This window comes from Arachis hypogaea, chromosome 4 (genome assembly GCF_003086295.3).
Source record: "Arachis hypogaea cultivar Tifrunner chromosome 4, arahy.Tifrunner.gnm2.J5K5, whole genome shotgun sequence".
NCBI lineage: Eukaryota > Viridiplantae > Streptophyta > Magnoliopsida > Fabales > Fabaceae > Arachis > Arachis hypogaea.
The window spans coordinates 28,478,680-28,505,806 of NC_092039.1; the positions used below are offsets into that span (position 1 = coordinate 28,478,680).

At 34.6% G+C, this 27,127-nt stretch overlaps 1 protein-coding gene across 1 annotated transcript; it reads right to left on the bottom strand.

Moving 5' to 3' along the window:
• Positions 1-1,986: 1,986 nt before the first annotated feature.
• LOC112796579 (villin-4) lies at positions 1,987-14,624 on the bottom strand. The gene is made up of 24 exons (XM_025839107.3): positions 14,030-14,624; positions 12,325-12,436; positions 12,058-12,157; positions 11,144-11,212; positions 10,181-10,417; positions 9,882-10,059; positions 9,670-9,802; positions 8,733-8,895; positions 8,486-8,633; positions 8,255-8,355; positions 7,500-7,655; positions 6,912-6,980; positions 6,743-6,811; positions 6,503-6,640; positions 6,215-6,343; positions 5,670-5,817; positions 5,541-5,551; positions 4,990-5,130; positions 4,616-4,741; positions 4,466-4,531; positions 3,112-3,445; positions 2,779-2,993; positions 2,505-2,668; positions 1,987-2,392 (listed from the first exon to the last, which is right to left on the bottom strand). Exons 2-23 carry the CDS (start codon positions 12,378-12,380, stop codon positions 2,555-2,557), a joined length of 2,901 nt encoding a protein of 966 aa, XP_025694892.1. The 5' UTR covers positions 12,381-12,436; positions 14,030-14,624; the 3' UTR covers positions 1,987-2,392; positions 2,505-2,554.
• Between the last annotated feature and the right edge of the window lie 12,503 nt (positions 14,625-27,127).

Below are 27,127 nucleotides of genomic sequence, written 5' to 3' on the forward strand. Positions count from 1 at the left end.
AAACTAGACATTTTAGTCTCTAACTAAAATTAATTACTCGATTGGTCTCTAACAATTAATCCCGTCAGTTACTTACGTCCTTTTCTCCGTCAACTCTAACGGGGACAAAATGGTGCCTAACAACTCTAATAGGGGACAAAATGACCCCTAACCCCATCTGTTCGAAACAATACCGTTCTCCCCCAATTTATATCAGATCTCGCATAAACTAACATTTATACTCTCCTTCTTCACCTTTACAATCTTCTTCTCCATCTTTTCCTTCCTCCTCTTTAGCTCCAAGATCAAGCCATGGTGTAATTACCATGCGTGTCGCACCTACCTCAACATGTCATGGACCATACACTTCTCAAATTTCTGTGATTAGTATACTCACCTCATCCGCACTTCACCCACCAGAAGCATCCACCTCCATGTCCTCGATAACAACATCACCTCCAACCCCGACAACGTCTACCATATCCTCAAGATCAAGTTCCACAACTACCCCAAGAGCATGCTTTTCTCCACTCTCCGGCAAACAATATAGATTGTTGGACATTAGGACATCATATGCAAATTCTCATTTGAAATGAACCCTAAGTGTTTCATTCCTTCTCTCTTGGAGTCCAAGATGGCAGACAGTTTCGACCTTGCATCCAAGCTATCAGTACAACAAGCAATGTCGCCATCGCCGCTCATATGAAAACTAAAATTGTTACTGAACATTGGTTCGAAGAAAAAGCTAAAGGAAGCAATCGAAGTGGTAGACAATGTGGCCATGGAGATGATAGGGCAAAGGAGGAGAGAGATGGCGACGACGACGGGTCTTAACAAATCAGACTTCATGTATAGATTCATGGGATCCATGGAAGACGACAAGTACTTGAGAGACATAGTCATCCTGAGTATGAATTGGTTGAGAACAAGTTGAGAATTTTTTTTGTGAACATTAAAGTTGCAGAGTGTGCATTGCGTAACTTAAAGTTGCAGCATTAGACTATTACTTATGCGACATATGAAGGAAATTGGGGGAGAATAGTGTCGTTTTCCGAACAAAGTGGAACCAAAGAACATTTTGTCCCCTGTTAGAGTTGCCCAGGACTATTATGTCCTCCATTAGAGTTGACAGAGTAAAGGACTTAAGTGGCTAACAAAGTTAATTGTTAGAGACCAATCGAGTAATTAATTTTAGAGAAAATGGCAAATAGGTCATTGACCTTTTGGTCCGCGGACATTTATATCCTTGAGAATTTGAAAATACATTTAAGCCCCTGACTTTATCAAAATCTGGACATATCGATCCATGAATCTAATCTGTCCCATTTTAAAAACTCTCCCACGTGCGCATCCATATATCGGCCAGGCAAATACAATGGAAGCCATGTTTGATTTTTTCATTGGATCTGCTAAACCCAAGTGAACAAAGGGATCAATGTGTCCAGATTTTAAAAAGGTCAAAAACTTAAATGTATTTTTAAATCGTTGGAAATTTAAATGTCTGTGAACCAAAAAGTCAATATTTTATGTCATTTTTTCTTAATTTTAATTGGAAACTAAATTGTCTGGTCTAAAATTCTTTGAAGACTAAAATAGATAAATACTCTAATAATAACCATTACATCTTCTAATAATAATGGGTACAAGGAGCTTGTATCCTGAGGGTGAGACATCGGATAGAGCCTGAATCAAGTTATGAGAAAGAGATGAACCGGTGGTTGGTGACATTAAAAGCCATGCCTCCTTTTAATTGGTCCACCTAAAGAAGGTAACTAGCTATTTAAATGCAACAATAGATTAATAGCTCAATCCAATGACAAAATTCTTTATGCTTCCCAATTTTCAAGAAATCCAAAAAGTCAGGAAGGGAATTTTGGTTAAATTACCATCGTGTGAACTTTCGCTGTGTTCATGTCTACAGTTGTAACTTGTAAGTATTAAATGGTCTCTGGCTGACCCTCTTGTTACATTCGGTGGCGAACTTGCTTGTAAATTGCCACACAGAAGAAGAAAGAATCACACTTTATTTCCAAAACAAAAGTTTGACTGGTTTTACACTCTGCTGTACACACTTAATCCTCAATATCAATACAACCTAGGTAGACCGCATTTGCAAACCCAATTGCTTTGCCAAAACAATATAAATTAAAAAATAAGATGGAAACTAAAATAAAACCCTCAAAGAAAAAATAATAAATAAATAAAGGCAAGCTCACAAACAACCTTTGACCTATAAAATTAATACCAAACAACTAACTCAACAAGAAATAACCCTAAACATTCAAACCGATGCAAGGAAAAATAGAGGTGAAAAATCTCTAGTTTCTCTTCATGAAAAGTTTCTTGGGAGCAGAAGCAGCTAAGCTAAAAAAACACTGATGCTGTCCCTTTTACTTCCACGTTCTGTTCCTCACTGCAAAAGAGAAAAGCCCAACTGAGCTGTAAAACTAGACACTGAAAGAAGTTTATACATGAAGTTCGTGGCCGGAACAAGATGGAAACATAATAACCGAAGTTCAATCTACCTGCAACCAGACCCATAGACAGTTGACAGAAGGAAAAATGAACTTGTGAATCAGAATAACTGAACAGCCATTTTAAGTTTGTTCTGTTTCCATTTGGGCAACTTGTAAAATGCATCCTTTGTCATCCCAAATTTCTCTTTGAACTCCGCAGATGATAGGTAAGTCTATGTACATCAAGATCAAAAGAAATTAAACCAAAATAAAATATATGCTGCAATTCCAAAAGAGAGGAGGATAAACAAAAATGAGGCCATATTTAGATTGCCCATCGTACCTCACGTTTAGTCACATCAATGTCTGTTACAGGATCCGTAGATGTTATCTTGAGGCGTTCATATGGGTATATCAAGAGGCCTTCTTCATCTTCAGCTTCATCCTCTTTAGCATCTTCTTTTATGGATAGGGATTCCACTTTATTGGTCACAGAATTCTCTCTCTCCTTGTCCTTGTCATTTGTCTCGGGATTTGATTTGTTAGTAGAAAGGCTCACTACACATAACCCAGAGAACAGAAAGCATATTGGATTAAAGCAAATTTCAATACACAATGCAGAAGTATAGAACTGAGAGAAGAGAAGGGATGCCCAATCATTTATTCAATTGCTTACCTTTAACTGACCTAGGTATCATACTTTCTCGTGCTGAAGGTGGTTGTTCAAAACTAGAGCTAAGAGCAGCTATGGCAGCAGATTTTGGTGCTGCTTTTGCAGAATCTGGCGTGACAGATTTTGGATACAGCTTTCGAACTACTGGCGGCGGAGTTGAGAGATTCCTGGCATTAGGGTTCTCAAAATTAGCTGCAAGTGCATTAAAAGCTGGAGACCTGCCCCTCACACGTACTCGATCAGGACTAACAGACATGCTGCGGGAAGAACGCTGAGTTTTATCAGGCACACTACTAGACCTTCCCCCATAAGATGCAGGTGTTCTCCGCTTGGGTTTCTGGTAATGTGTGAAACATTAAGCAACCAGACAGAATATCTGAGTATGCAAACAGAATTTATGAAGACAAGTGTATTATCCTTCCAGGGTAGTGTGGTGGAGAATTAAGTGAATTAGAATGATCTGAACTAGTCAGTTGAAGTCCAAACAAATATGGCCTATATCCGCATAATATAATTAGATCTAACACCGCAAATGTCCATATTCACCCCCTATTATTTATAAGCAGAAGGAACACCTCAATGAATTCGATAATAATATACTACTACTTTTAACCAAAGAACTTGCAGCAAAATAGGCACCGGCAGAAGGTCCTAAAGTTGGGCAAAATGGTCATGATCTTATGGGGAAGGCTTGATACTCCAATAAGCCAATTTTCCTCCACCTTACCTGGGCACTTGCGGCACACAGTCAATCAGACTGTCTATTTGCATTCAATAGTAATAATGTTTAGGTTGTAGCCAAATGGCAATTACAAAAGTCACTCCAAAACAAGACAACCCCCATGCCCAAAAGAAAAAAAAAGAAAGAAAAAGAAAAACAAACCATCCCCACCCAAAACAAAAAATATGGAGACTATATTCTGCCAACAAATTTTATTTTTCAGCTTACCTAAATTAATTATAGTATTTGGAAAGCAGTTTACAAGTTTCTTGAAGCTATAATACAAGAGGAGAGAATAGCAAAAGAATTTGTTTCCATTACGTCATTTATTTTCTCTTTTGGCTTTTCAGTTGCTATGCTTCAGTAATAGATTTATTTATATAAGATACATTTAAAACTTTATACAGCCTAAATTAGTTGCCGTAATTATCAATTGTTACTTAAAATCTCTATGCAATATTTACCTATATTAATTTACAGAAAACAAAAAATAAAAAAGAAGAAAAATGCATTAGAAAAATTGTTTGCAGCAGCAGTGTCGCATTCTTTAAACTGCTAAGGACAAAGAACCAATGAAAATTTGACTCAAAACCAAGTTTGATTGCAAATAGAAGACAAGAAAAGGATATCCCTTACATCCAGAAGTGGAGCACCTCCATTTTTCACTATTGTAAGCTTCCTCTGAAATGAATTTCCCAGCATCTACAAGGTAAGAAAAAGAAAGGACAATAGTCAGAATTTAAAACAGTTTTAAGTCATATTAGGTAATTGCATTCAGAAACTTACTGCAGATTTTCCAGAATCCCATTTAAAGAAGCGAGTGAAGAACGGTGGCTCACTCCCTTCATTGATAACATATACTGGAGCCACATGAGATAACTTCTCCAGGAGAAAGTCGTGCTCAAGAAATTTCTGTTCAATTTAAAAGGATGAGTTAGCAAATCCACAACTGTATTTAGAAACAAGAACAGATATCAAATGTTAAAAGACAACGAAAATACATAAGTTGAAATTTAAGAGGTTTCTACTAATATAGGGGATATCAAAGGATTTATATCAATACTAAGATAGCTTAAAGGAGATAATGAAGTCCACAAAATACTGGCCACTACCTAAAACTATTATAGTTTGGCATCTAGAAACAGCAGGACTAGTTATACCTCACCAATTGTCAGAGCCTGCATTCTACTCTTGGGATCAACCTGCTGGCCAACCCAGACAAAGATTTCCGAGTGACAATCCAAAATGAAAATGTCTTCTGTCATCAAATCATCCTGGGAAAAGTTGTACACCTCTGTCACCTGAAAATAAAGCTTCAGATTAATGCACTACCACAGAAATAAATCCGATTAACAGCATTGCACAAAAGCAGGAGCAAATTAACCCTTAAGATTTCATGAATGTTATCCATTTATACAAATTCAGGTATCAAAAAAGTGATGTGACAAAATGACAACAATTTCAGCATTTTCACCCAAAATCCTTAAAGAAAACTGCAATGGCAAGAACAACCTTGCAGTGATTAATCATGCTCTCTAACAAACTAAGATTTCTTTATATAGAAAGAAATAAAACACGCTATAAACAGGTTTTTTTTTTATTTTTTATTTTTTAAAAAAGACTACTTTATTATCTCTTCATACTTCGATCTCCTTCAATTACAAAATCATGCAAGGTGATTAAAGATAATAAGTTCCACAGCTGTGCTCACCTTCAAATTTCCTGCACATTGTTCAGACAAGCAGAAAAGGAAAACCATTCCAAATAAGTCAGCTGTCTGTCTGCGAAGGAGGGAGAGTATAAGATAAATCTTTCTAGCATGCTTGGAAATAAGCATTACCTTTTGAGAAGTTGCAAGAAAATAAGTGAGGATCACTTTCAGCCTCCCTAGTGATCTTTTGGCTCGGATATTCTGATTTTCCTCCTAACAATTCCCAAAATTGTTCAGATTCTGTACCTTCCCTTTGTGGTTTGGATTGTAAATTTGGCTGCAGGAAGTTGCCATCAAATGAGAACCATAATACTGAGAAACTTCAGTAAACAAGTAAACAGAAATATTAAATAGTAGTCTCTTGAAACATTTATAAGTATAAATTATAATAAGTAATTCGGTCGATGTAACAAAATCTGCATCCAAACCCTTTGAGCTTAAAGCATCAACTGGGTATAGGTTCATCCTACTTGTACTTAAGTTCAACTTCTACTCAAGTATGCTTAAACAATTGTGCAAAGGCTTATACTTCCATATCTAACACAAATAAATGTTTGGATCAAAAGCATCAACTATGCATAGCCCCACCCTACCTTGCCTGAAATTGAACATTTTCTTGAAAGAATAGTGCAACAAGTATTAAATACACAAGTATCAATACACAAGTATCAAACCTTTATCAAATCCAGCATCCTCTCAACAAGTTCCTGGTCTGTTGCAGTTGTAGCACTTCCAGACCATGTAAAGACAGCAGGCCCATTATGAAGTATGTAACAATAAGAGGAATTCAAGGAGGATGCAACCTAGATGACAGAACAGTTTCAAAATAGGATCACACAGAGTTTGTACATCTAGAAGTAGGGGGTGTTGCACAATAGATGCGAATAGAAATATCACAATAGATGCGAATAGAAATATGGTCAATAGTTCATTACAAAGAGAAATTAGACAATATGACATACTGAGTCAACTTGTATAGCTTGCATGTTGTCTGGTCCAGAGCCCTGGATGCGGAATAGTGCAACACCATCCTCTTTATATGTCTCATCTTGAATTTCTTTTTCTGCAACGTGAGTCTTGTATCCATCACTAAGTCCACCCTAATATTTGAGAATAAAAATTCAGTAAGAGCTTAAAAAAAAAAAAAAACATTAGTAATATATTACAAGTGCTTATCCCAACAATATTAGTATCCCACAAACCTTCAAAACAATTAATGTTTGTAGTATAGTATGAAATTGAATGGGTTCATTGCCTTCATATATACGTGCCTGCAATCAATTACAAATGCAACATATCAATACTGAGGCAAGAAATGAGCAGAAATAAAATATCAACAAAGCAGAAAAATACGATTTCAAGAAAAATTACCTGGGATGCCAGGAACTTCATTGACTCAACCATTTTGCTAGCCAAGGAATTTGCTGAAGCTCTATCTTCCTATTTTCAACCAAAAGAACTTGTAAATAGTGCAGCCAATAGATTCACAATACTCCTCCAAACAAAAACAACTCAAAACTGAAACAAATTCAGTCATGCATTCGTTTTTAGCATTGTCTCCCAAAACAGCCCCCAATGCTTCATAATAAATAGGGCCACCATAGGCTAAAACATGTTCAATTAATTTGCAAGTCCCTATACCAATGGAATTTTTAAATAGGTCCCTTTCCAGGATTAACTTCCCTAAGTTTAAGTAATTTACATCTCTGACATTTCCCTGTAGTTTTAAAGGTAGGTGCCACCACAGTTTCTAAAGTTTAAAGAGTCCCTAAATATATAAAAACTATCGGAACTATTTAAAATTTTCTCAAAAGAATAAAGGCAACACTCCTGTAATCTAATCACATATACATTTTTCAGCTCCAAATGAATATTGAAGCCAGATTATTTGTTTACGTTTTCATATTAAACAAACACATAAGTGGGAATAGAAGAAGAATTAAACACCAAATCTTTCACCTCAACACTATTCTTTCCAATCCATGTCCCTATAAGACAATCTTCTTTATCTTCTCCAGGGTATGTATACTGAAAGATGTAGCAATCCCCACTATAAAATTTTGACTGATCAGAGGCTTGAAGAAGGATCTTTTCCTGACCATTCACACGCCAAACCTGTGTATTAAGGGTAAATCCAATTGTAAATGCAGAGCCAAAAGAGTAAACCACTCCACTAATACAGGGAAAGTACAAAATAGAGCACACATTTGAATTCTCAAGCAATACCCAATATCAAATATCAGCAAAGCAATACAAGAACAGCTAATATATCAATCGCAACCATGCATATAAATCGAAAGTTGGAAACAAATTTCACCCCGATATCTGAAGTTGTTACTTTAACTCTAATTTAAATAAGAAAAGAATCAATTAAAATGATATTCATGATAATTAAAATGAAAACCATTTATGTAGGAAAGGTAGTGCTGAACATTCTATATGAAATTTCCCTACTTGTAAGTTCATTTCTTGTACAGGATATTAAGCAGCCATTGAATATGATACAACATAACATTTATGTATAACACACTTATGTACTACAACACTATTACATTCAGCTTCCCATTATTGTCAACAGTAGGATCTAAGACCCTTAAGATTACAGTAGCAGAAGATTCTCTTATTAGAAGAAAAACAAATAAAAAGACTCATAGAAGTTACATCAAGGAATATCTGTATTAATGGATAATTTATCATTAAAACTGCCAGAGTACCTGCAAATGTCCTGTGCAATCAATGTATGGTTGAGGTTCTTCCTTTACTGTATCAGCTTTCAAGAGACCCTTGACATTCACTCCTTGACGTTTTAGAAGTGCTAAATAAAGTCACAAACAAGGGGAAAGATGGACAATAAAATTACAAAGTGATCAGTGATGCTGATAACAAAAATTATTGCTAGGAAAATTTGTTCAGATCACAATACACCCATAAAAATTACCGCTTACCTGCTACCTTGCCACGTCCATCTTCAGAAACGGTTACATCAGTGATCTGAGGCCAAGAATCAAACTTGGATCTGAACATTACTGTTTCAAATCCTTCAATTATACGAATTATTTGAGGTTTCAATTTATCAGTGCCACTGACTAAATCCTGTTTGTTGGTCAATAGCAAGACAACAATGATTAGAAGTATAACAAACTGTTAACGTACTATACTGATTAAGATTAAGAAAAGAAGATGAGGTGTTACATCTGCTACTCCACTTGCACTTTTCCTTTCATCAAGGGAGGTGTTTCTTCCCATCCAGACAAACACCTCCAACCCACAGTCCAGAATATAGCATTTATTTGTATCCAGTAATTCTCTTTTCAAAGAATCAGTTTCAACAAGTTCTGCCTGTCCTTTTTCAACACTGCAAAACCAGAGCATTATAGAATTCAACAATTTAGCATGAAACATTATTTTTATCAATGTGTCATCCATGCTACTTTCAAGTTCTGAGTGTTGTTCATTAATATGATTTTAGGCCAAAATAATCATTAATATGTAGCAGTACTTCATTGATAAGCACTGTAACTTTTACTTATGAAGGAGGGTAAAAAACCCAGGTGAATCATAGTTTTCACCCTCCTAACTTGGGCCATGTGCAGATTAAAAGGTTAAAAAGAAGTAACTAATCTCGAAATTTTACACTATTAACATAAAAATAAAAAAATAATTAAAAAAAACTTTCATCAAGCAACACATTAGTAGCAATGTAATGTGACTTACATGTGACACCATCAAAACATGTTTTAACATTGAATAATCCATATTTAACAAAAGCTAACAAGGTTTTTCCTCTTAGCTGAGCCAGCTTTTCAATTGAACTTTTTATTTCCTTATACTTTATTATCGCATTAAAGGAGTTTAAGACATATTCTAATGGTATCTCATTCACTTCCACTAATTTTTAACAGTTTGCTTGACATAAAGTGCTTTGAACTCAGAAGTGTGAAGTTGGGGGATGCCCAAACATCTAAATCCAACATGACACTGTGTTAAATGGTGTTAGGAGCAATTCCCCCCACAAGACAATAGGCAAAAGAGGAAGATAAGAAAGCGAGTTTAGAACATTAATGAATTTCATGAAATATACTTGCAGTGCAAAAACAGAAAAACACCAAAACAAAAACTATAATATTACCAAAGCAGCTTTGGTGGGCGAGAATCAGCAGGCTTTTCATCTTCGCCAACAGTTTTGCGTGGAAGAGGAGCAAATCCCCCAAAGAAACCCCAGAATTCTCCAGTTTCAGGATCAGCCATCAATTTTCCATCCTCTGCATGGATGTTTAAGCATGTTCAATTCAAGATACACCGTAATCACTTTTACAAGTTAAAACATATTTGTTCACTTACCAATAGCAGCTACCTCACATTTTCCCTCATGGTAGGTATCCTTAATATACTGTACAACTTCCAAAGCTTTAGCCCTTTCTTGAATAGATGAATTGGAACCGTTAAATTGGAAGATTTTTGACTCCGTATCAAGAACAAAAATATCATCATGGTTGAGTGAAGATCGAGCAAATGGAACCTATAACCAGAACAAATGCATACTTAACAAGTAGGAAAAATTTTTATGTAGGTGTCTACTGTGTTCAATAATGGTAAACAAGACTCAATCCTCAATGGCAAAGAAATAATGACAAACTTGCCTCTTTGACATGTACAACATGTTTCCCTCTGCATACAAACAATCGTGTCTTGTGTTTCTCTGCCTCAGTATGTTTGAAACCAGAAGCAACTCCACCTTCTAGCGGTATAATACATGGTTTGAAATAAGACAGGAACTTTTCAGTTTCATGGCCCTGTACTTCACGATATTGAACAGCTCGTCCTCCAAGAGCTGCATCTAGCTCAACTGTCTTGATGGCTGCAGCACCAGCTTCATCCTGTTATAAAATGTTATAATCATTTGGTTGGCGGAGCTTCTCTAGGACAATGGGGGGCCATGGCCCCCCCAAATATTTTATAAGAACATGACTTGTATGTAGACAAAAAGTGAAATTAGTTCAATTGGTTAGCATTATATTCTTCTAGCCACAAACACAATGACCCGTGTTCAACTCTCATATTTACCATTCATTCAACATATTTTTATTTTAAACTTAACATGCATGTTGGACTAATAATGGGCAATTGCTGGAATGGGCTTGATAACTTAACAAACTCATATTTGATACTAACACAATCTCATTATTACCCACTATTTTCATACAACTACAAACTTATTTATTTAGTTTTTTTTTATGTTAGTGCTATTTTAGATTTTATTGGTCTTTAAATTTAATTTTTTTATACATTAGACAAAATATAAAAAAAATTAAATAAATATTAGTTTAATTGTATTTGTATAAACTAATAGAGAATTTGCAAGTCTTTAATAAATTGGGTAACCTTTTATATATTGAATTTAGTATTTACTTTATATTTTATTAGTTTTTTAATTGAATTTTCTCTAAAATTATATTTAATATTTATTGTTCTAATGTTAAAAAATAATTTTGTTCAAGCTCCGCCACATTTTGGTGGTAGCAGCACTTTCAACTAATGTTAAAATGGTGAAAAACCATGTTAAAAGGAAGGGAAAAAAGATACACAATCACACACACACATACCTGACTGGTGTCTTTACCAAGCCAATAATGGATATCATGCCGAAGAGCACCACTTTTTGACGAAGTTGTCTGCACGAAAAGGAAAATAAGAATATCTTGACATAATTTAAAGAGCTTCGTATATTTGGAGTGTAAACAAGCAACTCAAACAGGAAAAAGAAAAAGAAATGGAAAGTAAGAAAGAAAGTGAAGAAAAAAGATGATGATGAGAAACAAGTTACAACATAAACAATTATAGCCAAAAATAAAAAGGAAAACAAGAATAATGCAAATTTACCAAAAAGAAGTGCTAGAGAGCCAGCAAATTTTGTGATTTGTAGCCATCAATTAGCCATCATTAGTGTTTTTAATGGTGTGAGATTACATCTAATGGTATGGGGTTACTCACTTTTCTTTTGCTTTAAGTGCTGGCCAAATTTTAATAAAAGTGCTGGCCCCCTAGACTATTTCTTTACGAAAATAAGGTCATTAAGAACAGACCAAGATTTGAACCTAACAACATTGAATCATCTTTCTATTGGAAGAAAAAAAAAAGGCTCATGGAAAAGAAGCCAATGAAGCCATTCAGCTAAACTAATGCTATTTATGATTAAGACATTATAGCACGTTTTGCCAATAACACTGCTTTCATTTAATCTGAGGACGAATTCTATCAAAATAAAAATGTATAGAGGTTCCATAAGAGGAACATTTTCTGAAGTTAAGTGTCCAGGCACACATAACACACCATACTATAAATTTTTGTCATGCTGGGGCATTTTAAATTACAATCTCCATCTCTATGTAGTACAATAATACACGAAGAGGAAAAAACTTTTGAAAAAAGAAAATTAGAAAAAGCTTCCCGCTACAACAGCTAGCAACATCAGGGTAGCACTGTATGAATAAAGAATCATTTAACAGACATTGCTTACCTTTAAGATCACATAGGAGTCCCCAGTGAAAAACTTCCCGAAAGAGGACTTGGGGACAGGAACTGGATTAAAATCCTCAATACGCCATACTTCGAGTCCACTGTATATGGTTAAGGAGAATAATGCAGAAGCAATAGAAAGACACCAAAGCATGAAACTAATTTATGAATAGAACAAGATCAAACGAAGTAGCAACCTTCAACAGGCTTTCTAAAAAAGAAAGTGTGATATATTAACAACACAATAGGCTAACTAGATGCAGGATACGCCTTTTGTCCAGCCCCCTGGAAAGCTGGATCCACATCTCTCATTGAAACGGCCATATTGTTGTTCTACTCTTTGCTCCTCCAAAACCTAGCTTAAATATAACACAAATTCCCTGGAACGAAATAATGGTTAAATAGAGAAGTGAGATCAAAGTGTAAATTTGCTGAAGACGACATAACAGCAAGAGAAACAGAGAAATATAAATGCTTCCATTAAGTGTTCGGACTAGGAAATTTAGGTCAGAAATGACTATGTCAGCATAGAGAAATTTAACTGGATATTATAGAAGATTAGCATATTGATAGCTCCTTGCTAAATTTGCCAGGGATAAGCAAGAAAAAATCATAAACCACAAGCCTAGCCAGAGTGGGGCAGCTATTATAATCAATTACATGAGCTCATGTTTCCTGAGAATCAGTTAAGTTCAGTATTGACTTAATTTTTTTCTGGTTTTGTTCAGATCTTCAATTTAATAAGAATCTTCAGATACATCCCAGCCAATGTTAATAGTCACATGCTAAAAATAAAGGCCAAAATATCCTTCACCAACACTGGTATAACCTCTTCACCTTCGAAGATATCTTTTATCACGCAGCATTGGGAATTAAAAGTGCAATAAAGACTTTGTTGCCTATATCGATGTTCCATATGTAAGAATTAAGACAGATTAATTTCAATGGAGAAAAGGAAGACATTCTTAAGCAGGCTTAGCAACTACAGATCACTTGTAGCTCACAAGCATCAAATACACAGAATGGGTTTCATTTCCTCTAAAGCATATATGCCTTGCCATTGAAGTTGGGTGGCTTAAACCAAAACCAAAATTACATATTTGAATCTCTTCTCTTGTCAGCTTCTCCCCTTTGGGTATCTACTATAGCTAAGTATTATGGTATCCAACATTTGCACTAAGTTTAAGCTGTGTGATGCTAGTAAATAAAGAAAATGCCACAATCACACACACTTCCACGGAAGAGCATGCAATAATTGCCTTACAACGCACTTAGCAGAATTTCACTAATATAATTGGAATTGAGTTGCCAACTTGGGGGAACCCAATAGGTAGCAATTCTACTAGTCTAGGAAATATGCCTAATAACATCAAATAAGACAAAAATAAAAAAAGAATGCAAGTTTCAAAAACATTTAAAATCGTATCATTGACTGTTCCAAGAGTAAACCAGCTACATAGGTGAAAACAAATTGCGCCCGCTTCATACTTGTGAAACTTCGCATAGACAAGTGAAAACAAGCACAAATCACCATAACTCTCCGCCGGGATTACACAGCCCAATGCATACATAAGCAATCAAATGAACATATATTGCAGATATATCCATGAATCTAAGCAAGTGACACGTATGCAAGTACACTACAAATACAGACACAACAAAAAGCCACAACACTCGATCTTGAAAACTCAGCATGCAACAAACACCAAAAACACTAGCTGCATTCTCCAATGCTTCCGAACTTCAACAACAGACACATCGCTTTCCACAAAAAATTACTCGAATTTCAGCATCAAAAGCCGAAAAAAATTGCACTGTTCAGCTCAAGTCAATCGAAATTCAAACACACAACAGACCAATCGGAGAAACGGATCAAAATCCAATCCTAGTCAAAAAAGTCGACGCAACTATAAACAAAAATTAAAACAAACAAAATAAGATCAATAAAAAACAAGGATTGAAGGTCTTCATACCTGGAAAGAAGCAACGACGGCAGCAATCAATTTCCGATTGTGTCGGAATCAGCAAAACAAAATTTTTTACCAAAAAAAAATTCCGAGAAACGAAGAACAAAAAAGCAACCTCGAGCTGCAAAAATAGCGGAATCGAAATTCACAACAATAAAGGAATTGAAATCGGAATGAGTAGGTAGCAGCAGATCCAATCAGAGTGAGAGAAACTGCAAATTTTCTTGTTTCTGGGAGCAGAAAACGGGAGGGAGGAAAACAGAAAGAAAAAAAAGGCGGAAAAGTGAAGGGAGAAAGAAAATAAGAGAGGAAAAGGTAAAGTGGGGGCTGTCTAAAGAAGAAGGAGGAAGGGGAAGAAAATAAAGGTGAACCAAGAAGAATGAATTTGTATAGAGAGAGAACCAAAAAAAAAAATGGAATAAGAAAACGAGAGTGAAGTGAAGTTGTGAGGTGAGGTGAGAGAAAGTGTGAGAAAAAGAGAGAGAGAAAGGGAGGGAATGATGAAATGCCAGGCGTGCTTATCACTAACGGGCACCCCACACAACAGCACATACATGAACTGTAAATAAAACTCTTCTTTCATTTTTTTTTTCCGTCTTTTCCTTCTCATGAATAAATATATCCGAATAAATATATTTTTTGGGATGGAATTCCTTTTTGTTGTATTTATATTTTTATTTTTTATATATTATTTTGCTTCCTCATGAGTCGTCAACACATGCAAGTTGGATTGCTTGTGTAAGGTGGGCCAATTATAGTTTTCTAGAAGTTACTGAGTGGTAATTTGACTGTGAATTTGTGATAAGTGCAGTTGCATAAAATTCCTATTAACAGGAGTACAACTTATGGATTGTTGCTGTGGTTGCAATTAATTTCAACTGAGTAAAATATTTTTTTCTCAATTTTTTTAATTTTAATTTAGTTTCTAATATTTTAAATATTTTATTTTAATTTTAAATATTTTATTTTAATTTAAACAAAATTTTAAATAAATTTAATATTATTTTACCATTAAATTTGACACAAATTTTTTATTTTAATTTAATTTTTAACATTTTAAATATTTTTTTTAATTTTAAACTTTTTTAAATATTTTATTTTAATTTTAAAAAAATTTTAAACGAATTTAATATTATTTTACTATTAAATTTTACATAAATAATTTATATATTAAAAAATTAATAATATTCAATTTTAATATATAAATAAAATCGGCAAATACCACCTTTTCTCAACCTATATATAAATTTTTGAGCCTATATTAGTTCTTTATTTATTTATTTATTTTTGCACAAATAACATCATTACGAGAAACTACTATAATTACCCAAATTTATTGATTAGGATAGTGTGTTTACTATTGGCACATACATGTGTGCTTTCCATGTTGATGAAAATAAAAAATATATTGTCTAATAACAAGATTTTTTCACAAGAAAGGAATAATAAAATAGTACACATCTAAATCTTTTCATTAACTAAATTCAATTAATTTAGTTTAATATAATAAAAATCAATCATAACTAATATTATTTAAAATTTTATTATTTAATATAGTTAAACTTGATTCATAAAATGACTTAGATATATAACATTATTTATATATATAATGTACATAACATACATAGCAAAAATAAATGTTATGTGCTTGTGGGTGCCTTTTCTTTGTTTTCCTTTTTTCTTTTTTTCCTTTTTTTTATACTTACTATAAATGCTATATAGTATATACAGTCTCAATATGTATGTGAATGTATATCTAATAAAATTGGATTGAGAAGGACTTGATTGTTGGCAATATAATAAACCAAGTTAGCATATCATGGTTTATCTAATATATATTCCGAGATATATATTAAAATTATTAATGAAAAATAATTTTTATAAAAAATTAAAATTTTTAATATATATTAATGTATTTATTAATAAAACTAAAAAATTGTATTAATAATAATTTTAAGAGTAAATACTTAAATTATTTTTAGGAAATTTCAGATTAGATATTTTATTTTTTAATAGAGAGAAAAATTTGCCAAACAAAAAGAATAGATGGAAATTTTTAAAACAATAAAAAAATTTTAACAAATTTCTGATTTAAAATTTATTAAAAACTAATTTAAATATTTACGCTAATTTTAACATTTTAGTGCATGTTTGAAAACTCAATATGGTATGCATTATTTTTGTAACAATGCAAAAGGTGGGAGAAACAGGGATAGGTCGGTCACCGCCTAATGCTATATTGCTATTATTAGTAATATAAATTGGCATAATGCCTAATGTGGGTAGGTTTGCCTCCTACTACTAACTTATTCAAAAAAAGAAAAATAATAATAGGTAGTAAGAAAATAAAGAAAGAAAGAAAAAAATATCTAAATCCCCCATCCACTTCACCTTTCCTGACTTGCCCCCTCTTTTCCAAATTTAAGAGAAACATTATTTTATTTCTTCATTAATAGTCTGGAAAGTAATATATTCATATGTTCTTAATTATTATTCGATATAGTTGAAATTTCATTTAATTTATATCTCATGTTTATTTGAAGATGGATGAGAGTATATCAATATATAGTTGATAAAAGATTAATATAGTTCTTAATATATATTTGGATAAATCTTAATTTCGTTTTTAATATTTAAAATATTTTATTTTTACTTTAGATATTTTATTTTAATATATATTTGGACACTCACAGCTTTTCGATAATAGTTTTAAAATGCATATTAAATAGTATCCTCCAATCACAGCCAATAATAATTTCTGTGCCATAATAAGTAACACTTGAACAGCGACGTTTTATAGGAAAAGCACACTGAAAATATGAACTCTCTTTGCATTTAAGACAGTGGTCCTATGAAAATTTTGTCCTACAAAATTTAGATGGGTAAGGAAAAACATTTTGGTTATGGTAAAACCTTTTATAAACAAGTATAAAATTGAGTTTTTTATAAATTAGCTGTAAAAACTAAAAAGTGCATTTGACCTTCTAATTAATTTAGTATGTTCTTATTTTCATAACTAATAAAGATAAGTAAAATTTTAAAATATTTAATATTATTTTAATTTTCTATCAAAATATGATCATTGATAAAATAAAATATGAAACAAATTAATCGCTTATTATTTTTACACTTTTTTTCTAATCCAAAATTAAAAGTAAGATTCGAACTCAAAATTTTTAAATAAGAATATAAAGATTATGACATTTAAATTATAATTTGTTGGCTTTTTTTTTTTTTTACACAAGTTCTTTCTTTAATAATAATAATAATACCATGTCTTAGAGAACCACATTTTTCTAAAAACATACATGGTCTTTTCCTTATTATTCATCAAAGAATGATTAGAAAAACAAATTTCAAACGCATTTTACATGAAAAAAAGAAAAAATAGAAGAATTAAACCTAGCTATAAACAAAACTTGCAGAATATGTATAGTCAATGTCGATCTATTGACCGTATCAAAGGATATTCCTTATAATCAAAGACTCAATTTTGTATATGAATAAATAAATAAATTAATAAAGGCCTAACAAAAGTTCAAGTGCATTCCACTCTAAGAAATTTAAGCAGAACAACCTATATTTGCATTCACCAAATAGCCATCTTTCCTTTTGTCTTTTTCGATTTTTTCTTTAAAGGAAAAAAGGAAAAAAAAAAGATAGGGTAAGTTAAACTATATAACGAGATCAAATACATTGAATATATTATAATTAAAATAACAATCAAATTGTTCTCACAGTTTCTAATCTGATCAATTAATTATTCAATTTTAAATGTTGGATCAAGTTAGTATTTTTATTAAGTTAATCTGTCAACAATATTATAAAGACTAAATTTTTATAATGATTATTAAAATTGATGACGTGCATCAATTTATTCTCTAAAACTGTATTTATTTATAAATATAGGATATTGAGACATAAATATAAAAAGTATATTTATCAAATAAAATATAAATAGATCAGAGAGACATTATATTTGACAGTAAATTAATATATATTTTGTATTTTTTGTCAAATACAGAAAAAAATATAAAATATTAATAAAAAATATATTTTATTTTTTTATAATTATATTTTTTAAAAATAAATTAAATTTTTATAATTTATTATAATTTATCTTCAAATAAAATATAAAAATGTTAATTTTTATATCTTTGTATCTTGTATTTTTTTAATGTTTTGTCTTATCGTATTTTTAAAATTAATCACAGATTAAAGTCCTAATTGCACTATTGTAATTTTTGAAATTAAGTTTCAGGGTGTTATTATAGTGGTCACTCAACTGCTTTGTAACTGTCACTAAACAAATAGAGTGATGAGTTAGTATTTCTTTTAGTCCTTTATCATGCTAAATAGGACTATAGGAGTAAAACCATATTATTTATTTTTGGGGCTCAATCAAAACAGAAAATTTAATTAAAATGTGTGTAAACAGTTTATATATTCCATTCACAACTATCAAAACAACGTCGTTTATTCTTTTATTAGACAACAAAAACAATCGACGTTATTTTATTGTTGTCCACCATGAGAAAGAAGTACCAAGTTACTAACTCATTACTCTTTCCTGAGTCATTGCAAAAAAAATTTTTTCGAAGAATTACTATAATTTATTAATATACGAGACTCAATCTCAAACACGATAATAATACAATTAAAATCTTAAATAATAAATTAATACACAAGATGAATTTCAATAACCACTATAAAAATTTAATCATATTATAAAGACTAACATAAAACATTAATCATTACGTGTTATAATATTAAGGTTTAATTATTCTAATAATTTTTATAATCTTATTAAATTTTTAATTAAGTCTTTATATTTTTTATTTTTGATTAACTCTCTCTCTCTTTATATATATATATATATATATATATATATATATATATATATATATATATATATATATATATATCAGATTTTGTAATTAAGTCTCTATCGTGATAAAAATATTAGAATTAACGAAATATTTTTGTTAAACAAAATAAATATAGACTGAATATTCTATATAGTTTAATAAAATATTTTATTAATTTAATTTTAAAGTTTTTGTCATGATAAAAATTTAATTATAAAATCTGATATGGTATATAGATCTTGAAATTAAAAAAATATAAAGAATTAATTAAAAATTTTATCGATAAAATAATTAAATTTAATGTTAATTAAGTTGTTTAACTGTAGTATGTCATATAATAATTAACATTTTATGTTAACTTTTTATTAATTTCATTCACTAGTCAACCTACAGTTTAAAAATTAAAACAAAACAACTAATTTAATCAAAAAAAAAATTACAAAATTATCAGTTTAATTATCTTATAAAAATTGAAAAATTAATTTGATTATTATATTTAATGATGAATATGAGGGGAGACAGAGAATACTTTTGCATCGCTTACCTGTAAAGTAAGATGATTTAAGGCACCGGCCCACCGCCAAGCGCAGTCATCGCAGCCATTGTCTTCAATGCTTATTCTTCATTGTTTTAGACAATGATGGCTTCCAATAAAATGAGGCCAGCATTTTTTTTTAATTTTGATCACTATTTGACTAATATAAGTAATTATCTTTAAAAAATAATTATTATTAATTTATATATATTAATTTTAATAAATAAAAATACAAATAATATTAATTTATGTATATAAATTCGAATAAATATAATTATAAATTAGGTATTTCATATATGTAAATTAAATAATTATAAATATAAATATTTATTGCGTCAAAAATAATAATATTTCTTCATCAGATATAATGTACAAGAAGCCACTTACACGGATTGTGAGGAGGGTGAGAATCAGCCAGTCTCAATAACGATGGGTTAAATTCCTGGAGCGACGGGAGATGATACTTGCAAAGACACTCTGACATCCAAATCAAAATGAATATAAGAGGTATGAGTGTAGATTAGGATTGTGTAACATATTGAGGGAGTCTTTGTCTTTCTTTATATAATTTGTGGTCGTTATCTTATCCTATCTTGTTGGTTAAGATAAGATAAGATAATGGAAGTGTTTGAATTTGAATGTTGGTTAGTGATTTGAAGTTTCTGGGCTAGTTTGTGGTTATTAGGATTACCTAGGCCGTGATGGTGACCCATGTCCAGGTAACCGGGTTTGGTGGTTGCTCTGCAAGAGGACTCGAAGGTCGGGTTCGGAACAGTTGCCCTCGAAGCGAGAGAGTGAGAGTGATCAGTCTCATCGCTATAGGCGTTTTCGTGTGGCCATGAGCTCGTTGTGGTGGGTGTCATACATGTTTTTCAGTTGAGATTGGGGAATTGTGGAGTGCCTGTACGCCCCACCGCCTATTCGTTGGTTTTTTTCAAAGGGAAATTTCGCTAGTTGCGGTTCCCTAGGCGTCATAAAGCCATTTAATGTCAGGGAAAGTTTTTTGGATTTTTCAATTTTGCCCTCCAACCTTTTATATTTCATTTGAAACATTGGAGGTTTTGCTTGTAATGGTACCTTTTTGCTTCATAACTCCTTCTGCTTCTCCCATTTTCTCTTATTGCGTACTTCATTCCTGTTGTTTGTATTTTTGGCTGGTTTCATCCGTGTGTTTGCCTGTTTGCCTTTCGTGTTGTGTTTCCTTCTTTACTTACTTTAGATGATTAGGTTAGTATTTCGCTCTGTTCCTCCTTCTTTGCTTGCTTGCCTACTTGTTTTTTCTATGTTTTGTTTTCGATTGCTCTCTATTTCTACATTTTTCTATTTTGGGTTCTTTCTTCAAGTGCTAGTGGTAGAGAATCAGGGGGCGCGTGCCACTATTTTTGGCGTGGTCTTGTGATGAAGTGAGGGTCCTAGGGCTCCCGTTGTCTCAACCGGTGGCATTCCAAATGCGTATTATTGGGTGACCTCCGACGTGCGGGGGATGCTGTCGCGAGTGATAGAGGCAGACCTCCAAAGGCTCCGTGATAAAGGGACTATTTGTAGGGGTCGTGAGGTGGAGCGTCAGTATGAGCTCGTGCTTCTCGGGATGGATGTGGGTCTACAAATCCATGTTCACGCGAATGAGGTTGCAGCTCTATTTCTCGAACTTTATGCAGGTGCTGCCCAATCGGTGTTCGGTGGTGCCGTCTTAGCTGCATCCTAACAGTTGGGTGGCCATCCAGGCTTTTGCATTGATTTGTGATTACCTGGAGCTTCCTGCTCGGGTGGAGGTGTTTTTGTTCTTTTTATGTACCCTTCCGACCAAGGAGGAAAAACATAAAATGGGTTACGTGACGTTCCAGGCTCAGCCGAATCGGCGAATTTTTGGGTTATTTAAAGATTCTTTTCATAGGTTTAAAGGGGAGTACTTTAAAGTTTGTCCTACTCGGGCGAGCCATCCCTTTTGGTTGACCCTGGAGTGTGAACGCCAGTTTGTGACGTACTGCAACTTTGGAACCGGTGCATCGTACATAACGTGTGTCACTTACGAGGGGCTGTCTCCTGCGAACAAAGACAGTGCTTATGTTTTGTGGTTAATTTTTGGGCTGGTTGCCGCTGGGGCCAAGGAGGAGGTTGTCGAGGTTTCGTCTCCCAAGGCGAATAGGAAGCAGAGGAAACTGGTGGAAGGGAGTAGCAGGGAAAATGTGGAGAAGGAGGGGCCGATGCCGTCTGTGATGGACCAGAGTTTTGACGCTCCTAGCTTCATTAATCATCACCTCCTTCCCATGCAGAGGAGTTTTTTCATGATTGTGATGTCACCGGCCAGGCAAAGTCATTGTACCAGGACCTCCTTCGGTCTGCTGTTATTGTTCATAAGGCAAAGTCGGTGTTGGCCCAAGTGTGACTCTTGGATGGAAAGCTGCGCCAGTCCTAAGCAGAAGCTAGGAAGCTAAAGGAGAAGCTACTCGTTTGAAGGCTGCAAAAGATGTTGAAGACACCGGAGCCGAAATTCTCCGTCTTTCCGAGGTAGAGACTTCGCTTTTCACTTAGCTGTCGGGTGAATGCAAGCGGGACTTGGATTTCGTGTCTAAGGTTGTTGTTCTAATTGTCGAGGCGAAAGCATTAAGAGACGAGGTGGCAAAGCTGACGAAGGAGAAGGGGGAGTTGCTGGAGGATATCAAGGGTGCGATTTCAGCTGCTGAGGAGACCATGAGGGCCCAAGCTCTGGTCATTGCTCCAGGTGTGGACGTGTCCGTAATGGGAGCGTTTCGGACCGTTAAGGATGGCCAAATCGTGGACCTGGAATGATTATTTGTAATTTATTTTCTAAGTTTGTAAGCTGCTTTTGGCATAATGTTTACTTTTTTGGTTTGTAAGCCATTTGTTCGGCCGCTACTGATTTGCTTTTTTATTTTGAAGCCGCTTAAGCCGTTTTTCTTGGTTTTCATGAATGCTTTTGTGGTCTCTTGGTGGGCCATTTTGTGTGTATAAATAGTTGGCCTCTTGGTGGGCCATTTCAAATACTTGTTTAACTTTGTGGATATCCATGTTTTGGCCTCGGGGGTGTTCAGTCCCAGGGGTAGCCGTGTTTTATTCGGACTGTTTTGCTTTTTTATTTAAAGTTTGGGCCTCGTTAAAACCTCCCGATGTGGGTAGGCGAGAGTACTCGGAAAAGAAATATGCAATAAAAAAATAAACCCTAAACCCTAAACCTTAATAAAATAATATTTACTTTTTTGGTTTGTAAGCCATTTGTTCGGCCGCTACTGATTTGCTTTTTTATTTTGAAGCCGCTTAAGCCGTTTTTCTTAGTTTTCATGAATGCTTTTGTGGTCTCTTGGTGGGCCGTTTTGTATGTATAAATAGTTGGCCTCTTGGTGGGCCATTTCAAATACTTGTTTAACTTCGTGGATATCCATGTTTTGGCCTCGGGAGTGATCAGTCTCTAGGGGTAGCCGTGTTTTATTTGTACTGTTTTGCTTTTTTATTTAAAGTTTGGGTCTCGTTAAAACCTCCCGATGTGGGTAGGCAAGAGTACTCGGAAAAGAAATATGCAATAAAATAATAAACAAACTCAAACAATAAAGGAAAATAAAAAGAAAATTTAAATGACCTTGATCTTGTTGATTGGGAGTTCGGTCCCATCTAATCACTCGAGCTTATAAGCTCCCTTCCCGATTACCATCTTGATCCAGTAGGAGCCCTCCCAGTTGGGTATGAGCTTCCCTTCTCTGGGAGTAGGAGGACCGATGTTGCTTCGTCGCAAGACGAGGTCTCTAGGTTTGAAGTCTCTTTTTACCACATTGTGATTGTACTTTAGGCTTATCATTTGCTTTAAGGCAAGTTCCCGCAGGTGTGATATGCTCCTGACCTCGTCTGCTAGATCCTTTTGGCGTTCTCATCGTGTCTCCCCCCCTCACGGTCCTCCGTGGGTTAGGATACCTGACCTCAACTGGATCAATGATTTCGAGGCTGTAGGTTAACCGAATGGGGGGTTTCTCCGGTTGAGGTCTAGGGGACGTTCGGTATGACCAGAGGACGGATCCAAGTTCATTGGCCTATAGGAGCTTTGCCTCGTCTAGTCATTTCTTGACGCCCTTTACGATGACCTTGTTGGCCGATTCTACTTGACCATTGGTTTGTGGGTGTTCTAACGAGCTGAACCACTAGGAGATGCTGAGTTCTTCCAGAAACTCCTTGAATCGTTCGTCCATGAATTGGGTCCCGTTGTCTGAGATTACGATCTTGGGAATCCCAAAGTGGGTTATGACTTCCTTCCAGAAGAATTTCCGGCACTGGCTGGCCATGATAGTGGCCAGTGCCTTGGCTTCAATCCATTTTGTGTAATAGTTAATGGCAACTATAAGGTATCAGAGTTGCCCAGGAGCAGTGGGAAAGAGTCCTACTGCGAGGTCAATTGCCCATGTTTCGAATGGCCGGTCTGCCGTCATTATGCTGAGCTGGTGTGGGTCCGCTTGGTGGAGGTCGGTGTGGGTTTGGCATTTTGGGCAGATTTTGACTAGTTGGAGGGAATCTTTAATGATGGTGGACCAGAAGTATCCGACCCAAATGACCTTTTGAGCCAGGGTCTTCCTCCCAACGTGATGGCTACAACACCCTTTTTGAATTTCATGAATTATATAGTCCGTGTCGCCGGGCTCTATACACTTGAGGAGGAGCTATCGGGTCTCAGTATTTTAGAGGACTTTACTTATGAAATATACGAGGCTTTGTGTCCTTTGCTCGTCTTCTCGGATGAGTGCTGCAACTAGCGCTTCATCCATTGGCTAGGTAGAGATAAAATGTTTTTCCCGTTCTTGGTTTTGAAAGTATGCGAGTTCCACTAACATTTTTTTGAAATGCTGGAAGGCCTTTTCGCATTCGGGTTCCTACTTGAAGCTGATGCCCTTTTTAATGAGTCTGAAGAAAGGGATAGCTTTTTGAGTTGAGGCTCCGAGGAAGCGGGAAAAGGTGGCAAGTCGTCCCGTTAACCTTTGGATGTCTTTGATGTTTGCGGGGCTGCTCATCTCGAGGATAGCCTTACACTTGTTTGGGTTTGCCTTGACTCCCTGTTGTGTAAACATGAAGCCTAGGAACTTCGCTACCTCCATCCCGAAGATGCACTTAGTTTGATTGAGGCACATTTGGTCTTAGCGTACCCAGTACAAGTTTTAGGTCATCAATGAGTTCATCACCGGCTTGTATTTTGGTTAGCATATCATCAATGAAGACCTCCATTTTGGTTCCCGAGAGGTCTTTAAAAATCTTAGTGACTAGCAGTTAATATGTGGCCTCGACATTCTTTAATCCGAAGGGTATAACTATATAGCTGTACATGCCCTCGGGGGTCACGAAAGCCATGTTCTCCTTGTTCAATCAATGCATCAGTATTTGATTGTATACGGAGTATACGTCTATGAAACCTAGGTATTGGTGTCTAATAAACCCCATTTTTATGGTTTATCTTGTATTGATTTTAGGAGATTTTAATACCTTTTACCCACATTTATTCAATGAATTAGCATGATTTTGTGATTGTCTCCTTATTTGTGCTTAGATGTAAAAACATGCTTTTAGACCTTTAATTTGATGATTTTTTATCTCCCTTTGATTCCACTAGATGCCTTGATGTGTTTGTTAGTGATTTCATATTGAAAAGGCTAGGAATGGATCAAAGGAGTGAAGAGGAAAGCATGCAAAGTGGAGAAATCATGGAAAGTCAAAGAAGTTGAACTCGCCCATGGACGCGCGCACACACTTGGCGCTTGCGCGCACCTTGCGAATCACCCCATGGACGCGTATGCAGGCTGTGCATGTACGCATCGGTGCCGGTTTATGATTTTTTAATGAGAACGCACCCAACGAACTCTCAAGGGTTGTGGGGCCCAATCTCAACCAAATTTGGCGCCAGAAATGCTATTTAAAGCCAAGGAATGAAGAGCAAAGAGAGATTAGTTCATTTTCACTCATTAGGATTAGTTTAGAGGTAGTTTCTAGAGAGAGAAGCTCTCTCTTCTCTCTAGAATTAGGATTAGGATTAGGTTTAGTTCTTAGATCTAGGTTTCCATTCATTCATTCTTCTACTTCTACTCTTCAATTCATTGTAGTTACATTCATTCTTCTTCCATTCTTTTGTTGTAATTTCCTTTGTGTTGTTCCTATCTTTTGTTGTAGATCTACTATTGTTCCTTCCATTTTCTTTCAATTCAATAAGAGGTAATTCATGTAGATCTTGTTTCCTTTAATTGTTGTTGTTAATTCTTTACATTTGATTGTTGTTAGAATTAATTCTTGTTGTTGATTTACTATGCTTTTTCTTTGTGCCTTCCAAGTATTTAATAAAATGTTTGGTTGGATTTTAGAGTAGAGTTTTATGTTCTTGGTTTGGAAAGGTAACTTAGGAACTCTTGAGTTGCTAATGTCCAAGTAATTGATGATTGGGATCCATTGACTCTAGTTCTCACTAATTGAATTAGTGGAGATTTAGGACTTATGGTCTAGGATTGATATAGCTCATTTGACTTTCCTTTACTATTAGTTAGAGGATGATTTAATGAGATTAATCCTTGCCAATTCTCATATTGTGGTTAGTGATTAGGATAGAGATCCTTGACCACCAACCCTTGCCAAGATCTTTTTAGCCATTAGTTTACTTTTTGCCATTTATCTTTCATGTTTCTTATTAAAACCCCAAAAATAACTCACAACCAATAACAAAACACTTCATTACAATTCCTAGGGAGAACGACCCAAGGTTTGAATACTTCGGTTATTAATTTTAGGGGTTTGTTACTTGTGACAAACAATCTTTTGTATGAAAGAATTATTGTTGGTTTAGAAACTATACTTGCAACGAGAATTCATTTGTGAAATTCCATACCATCAAAAATCCTATCATCAGTATCCTGAGGCGATGTCTACTAGTCCGTCGATGTTTGGAAAGGGGGAAAGCATCTTTTGGAAAGGCTTTGTTCAAGTTTGTGTAGTCAACGCACATTCGCTACTTGCCGTTTGCTTTTTTTACTAGAATGACGTAGGCCACCCAGGTTGTATAGGGGAGCTCTCGGATGAAGCCTGCTTCGAGTAGGCTCTTGACTTGCTTTTTAACCTCGGATTCTCGGTCTGCGGACAGCTTTCTTCTTTGTGTTTAAGGATGGCAACGGGTCTCCATGGGGGCGGGGACATGCCCCCTGCCCCCCGCCCCCGCCTCCATTACCTGCCCCCGTCCCCGCCCCATCCCCGTGACGAGTAACGGGGACCCCATATCCACCGGGGACCTGGGCATCCGCGGATATCCGCAAATTTTTGAAAAAAGAAGAAAAATTGAAAAAACAGAAAAAAATTAGAAAAAAACTGAGAAATAATATAAAAATCATAGCAATTATAATCAGAAATATAATTAGGGTTAACAGAATCAAAATCACAGTAAATTATTAACATCATCAGCATCACAATAATTAGAATCAGAAATATAAATTAGGGTTACAGAATCAAAATCACAGCAAATAATTAACATAATCAATACCACAACAATCAGTACACAATCAAAATCACAACAATCAGAATCAGAAATATAAATTAGGGCTAATAGAATCAAAATCACTTTAAAGAGAATCTGACGCGAAGACAGCAAAGAAGCTGACAATCTTGCTGGACAGCGACGAGCCCTGACGCGAAGACGATGAAATGTGAAGATGGTGAATACGCTCTGACGCGATG

What these genes read in the sequence shown, in the direction of transcription:
- LOC112796579 (XM_025839107.3), bottom strand. Translation starts at nt 12,380, where the DNA reads ATGGCCGTTTCAATGAGAGATGTGGATCCAGCTTTCCAGGGGGCTGGA. An exon ending in TTGGTAAAGACACCAGTCAG is followed by an intron (nt 10,418 to 11,143) that starts GTATGTGTGTGT and finishes ATTTTATAACAG; the next exon opens with GATGAAGCTGGTGCTGCAGC. An exon ending in AGGCTCTGACAATTGGTGAG is followed by an intron (nt 4,742 to 4,989) that starts GTATAACTAGTC and finishes TAAATTGAACAG; the next exon opens with AAATTTCTTGAGCACGACTT.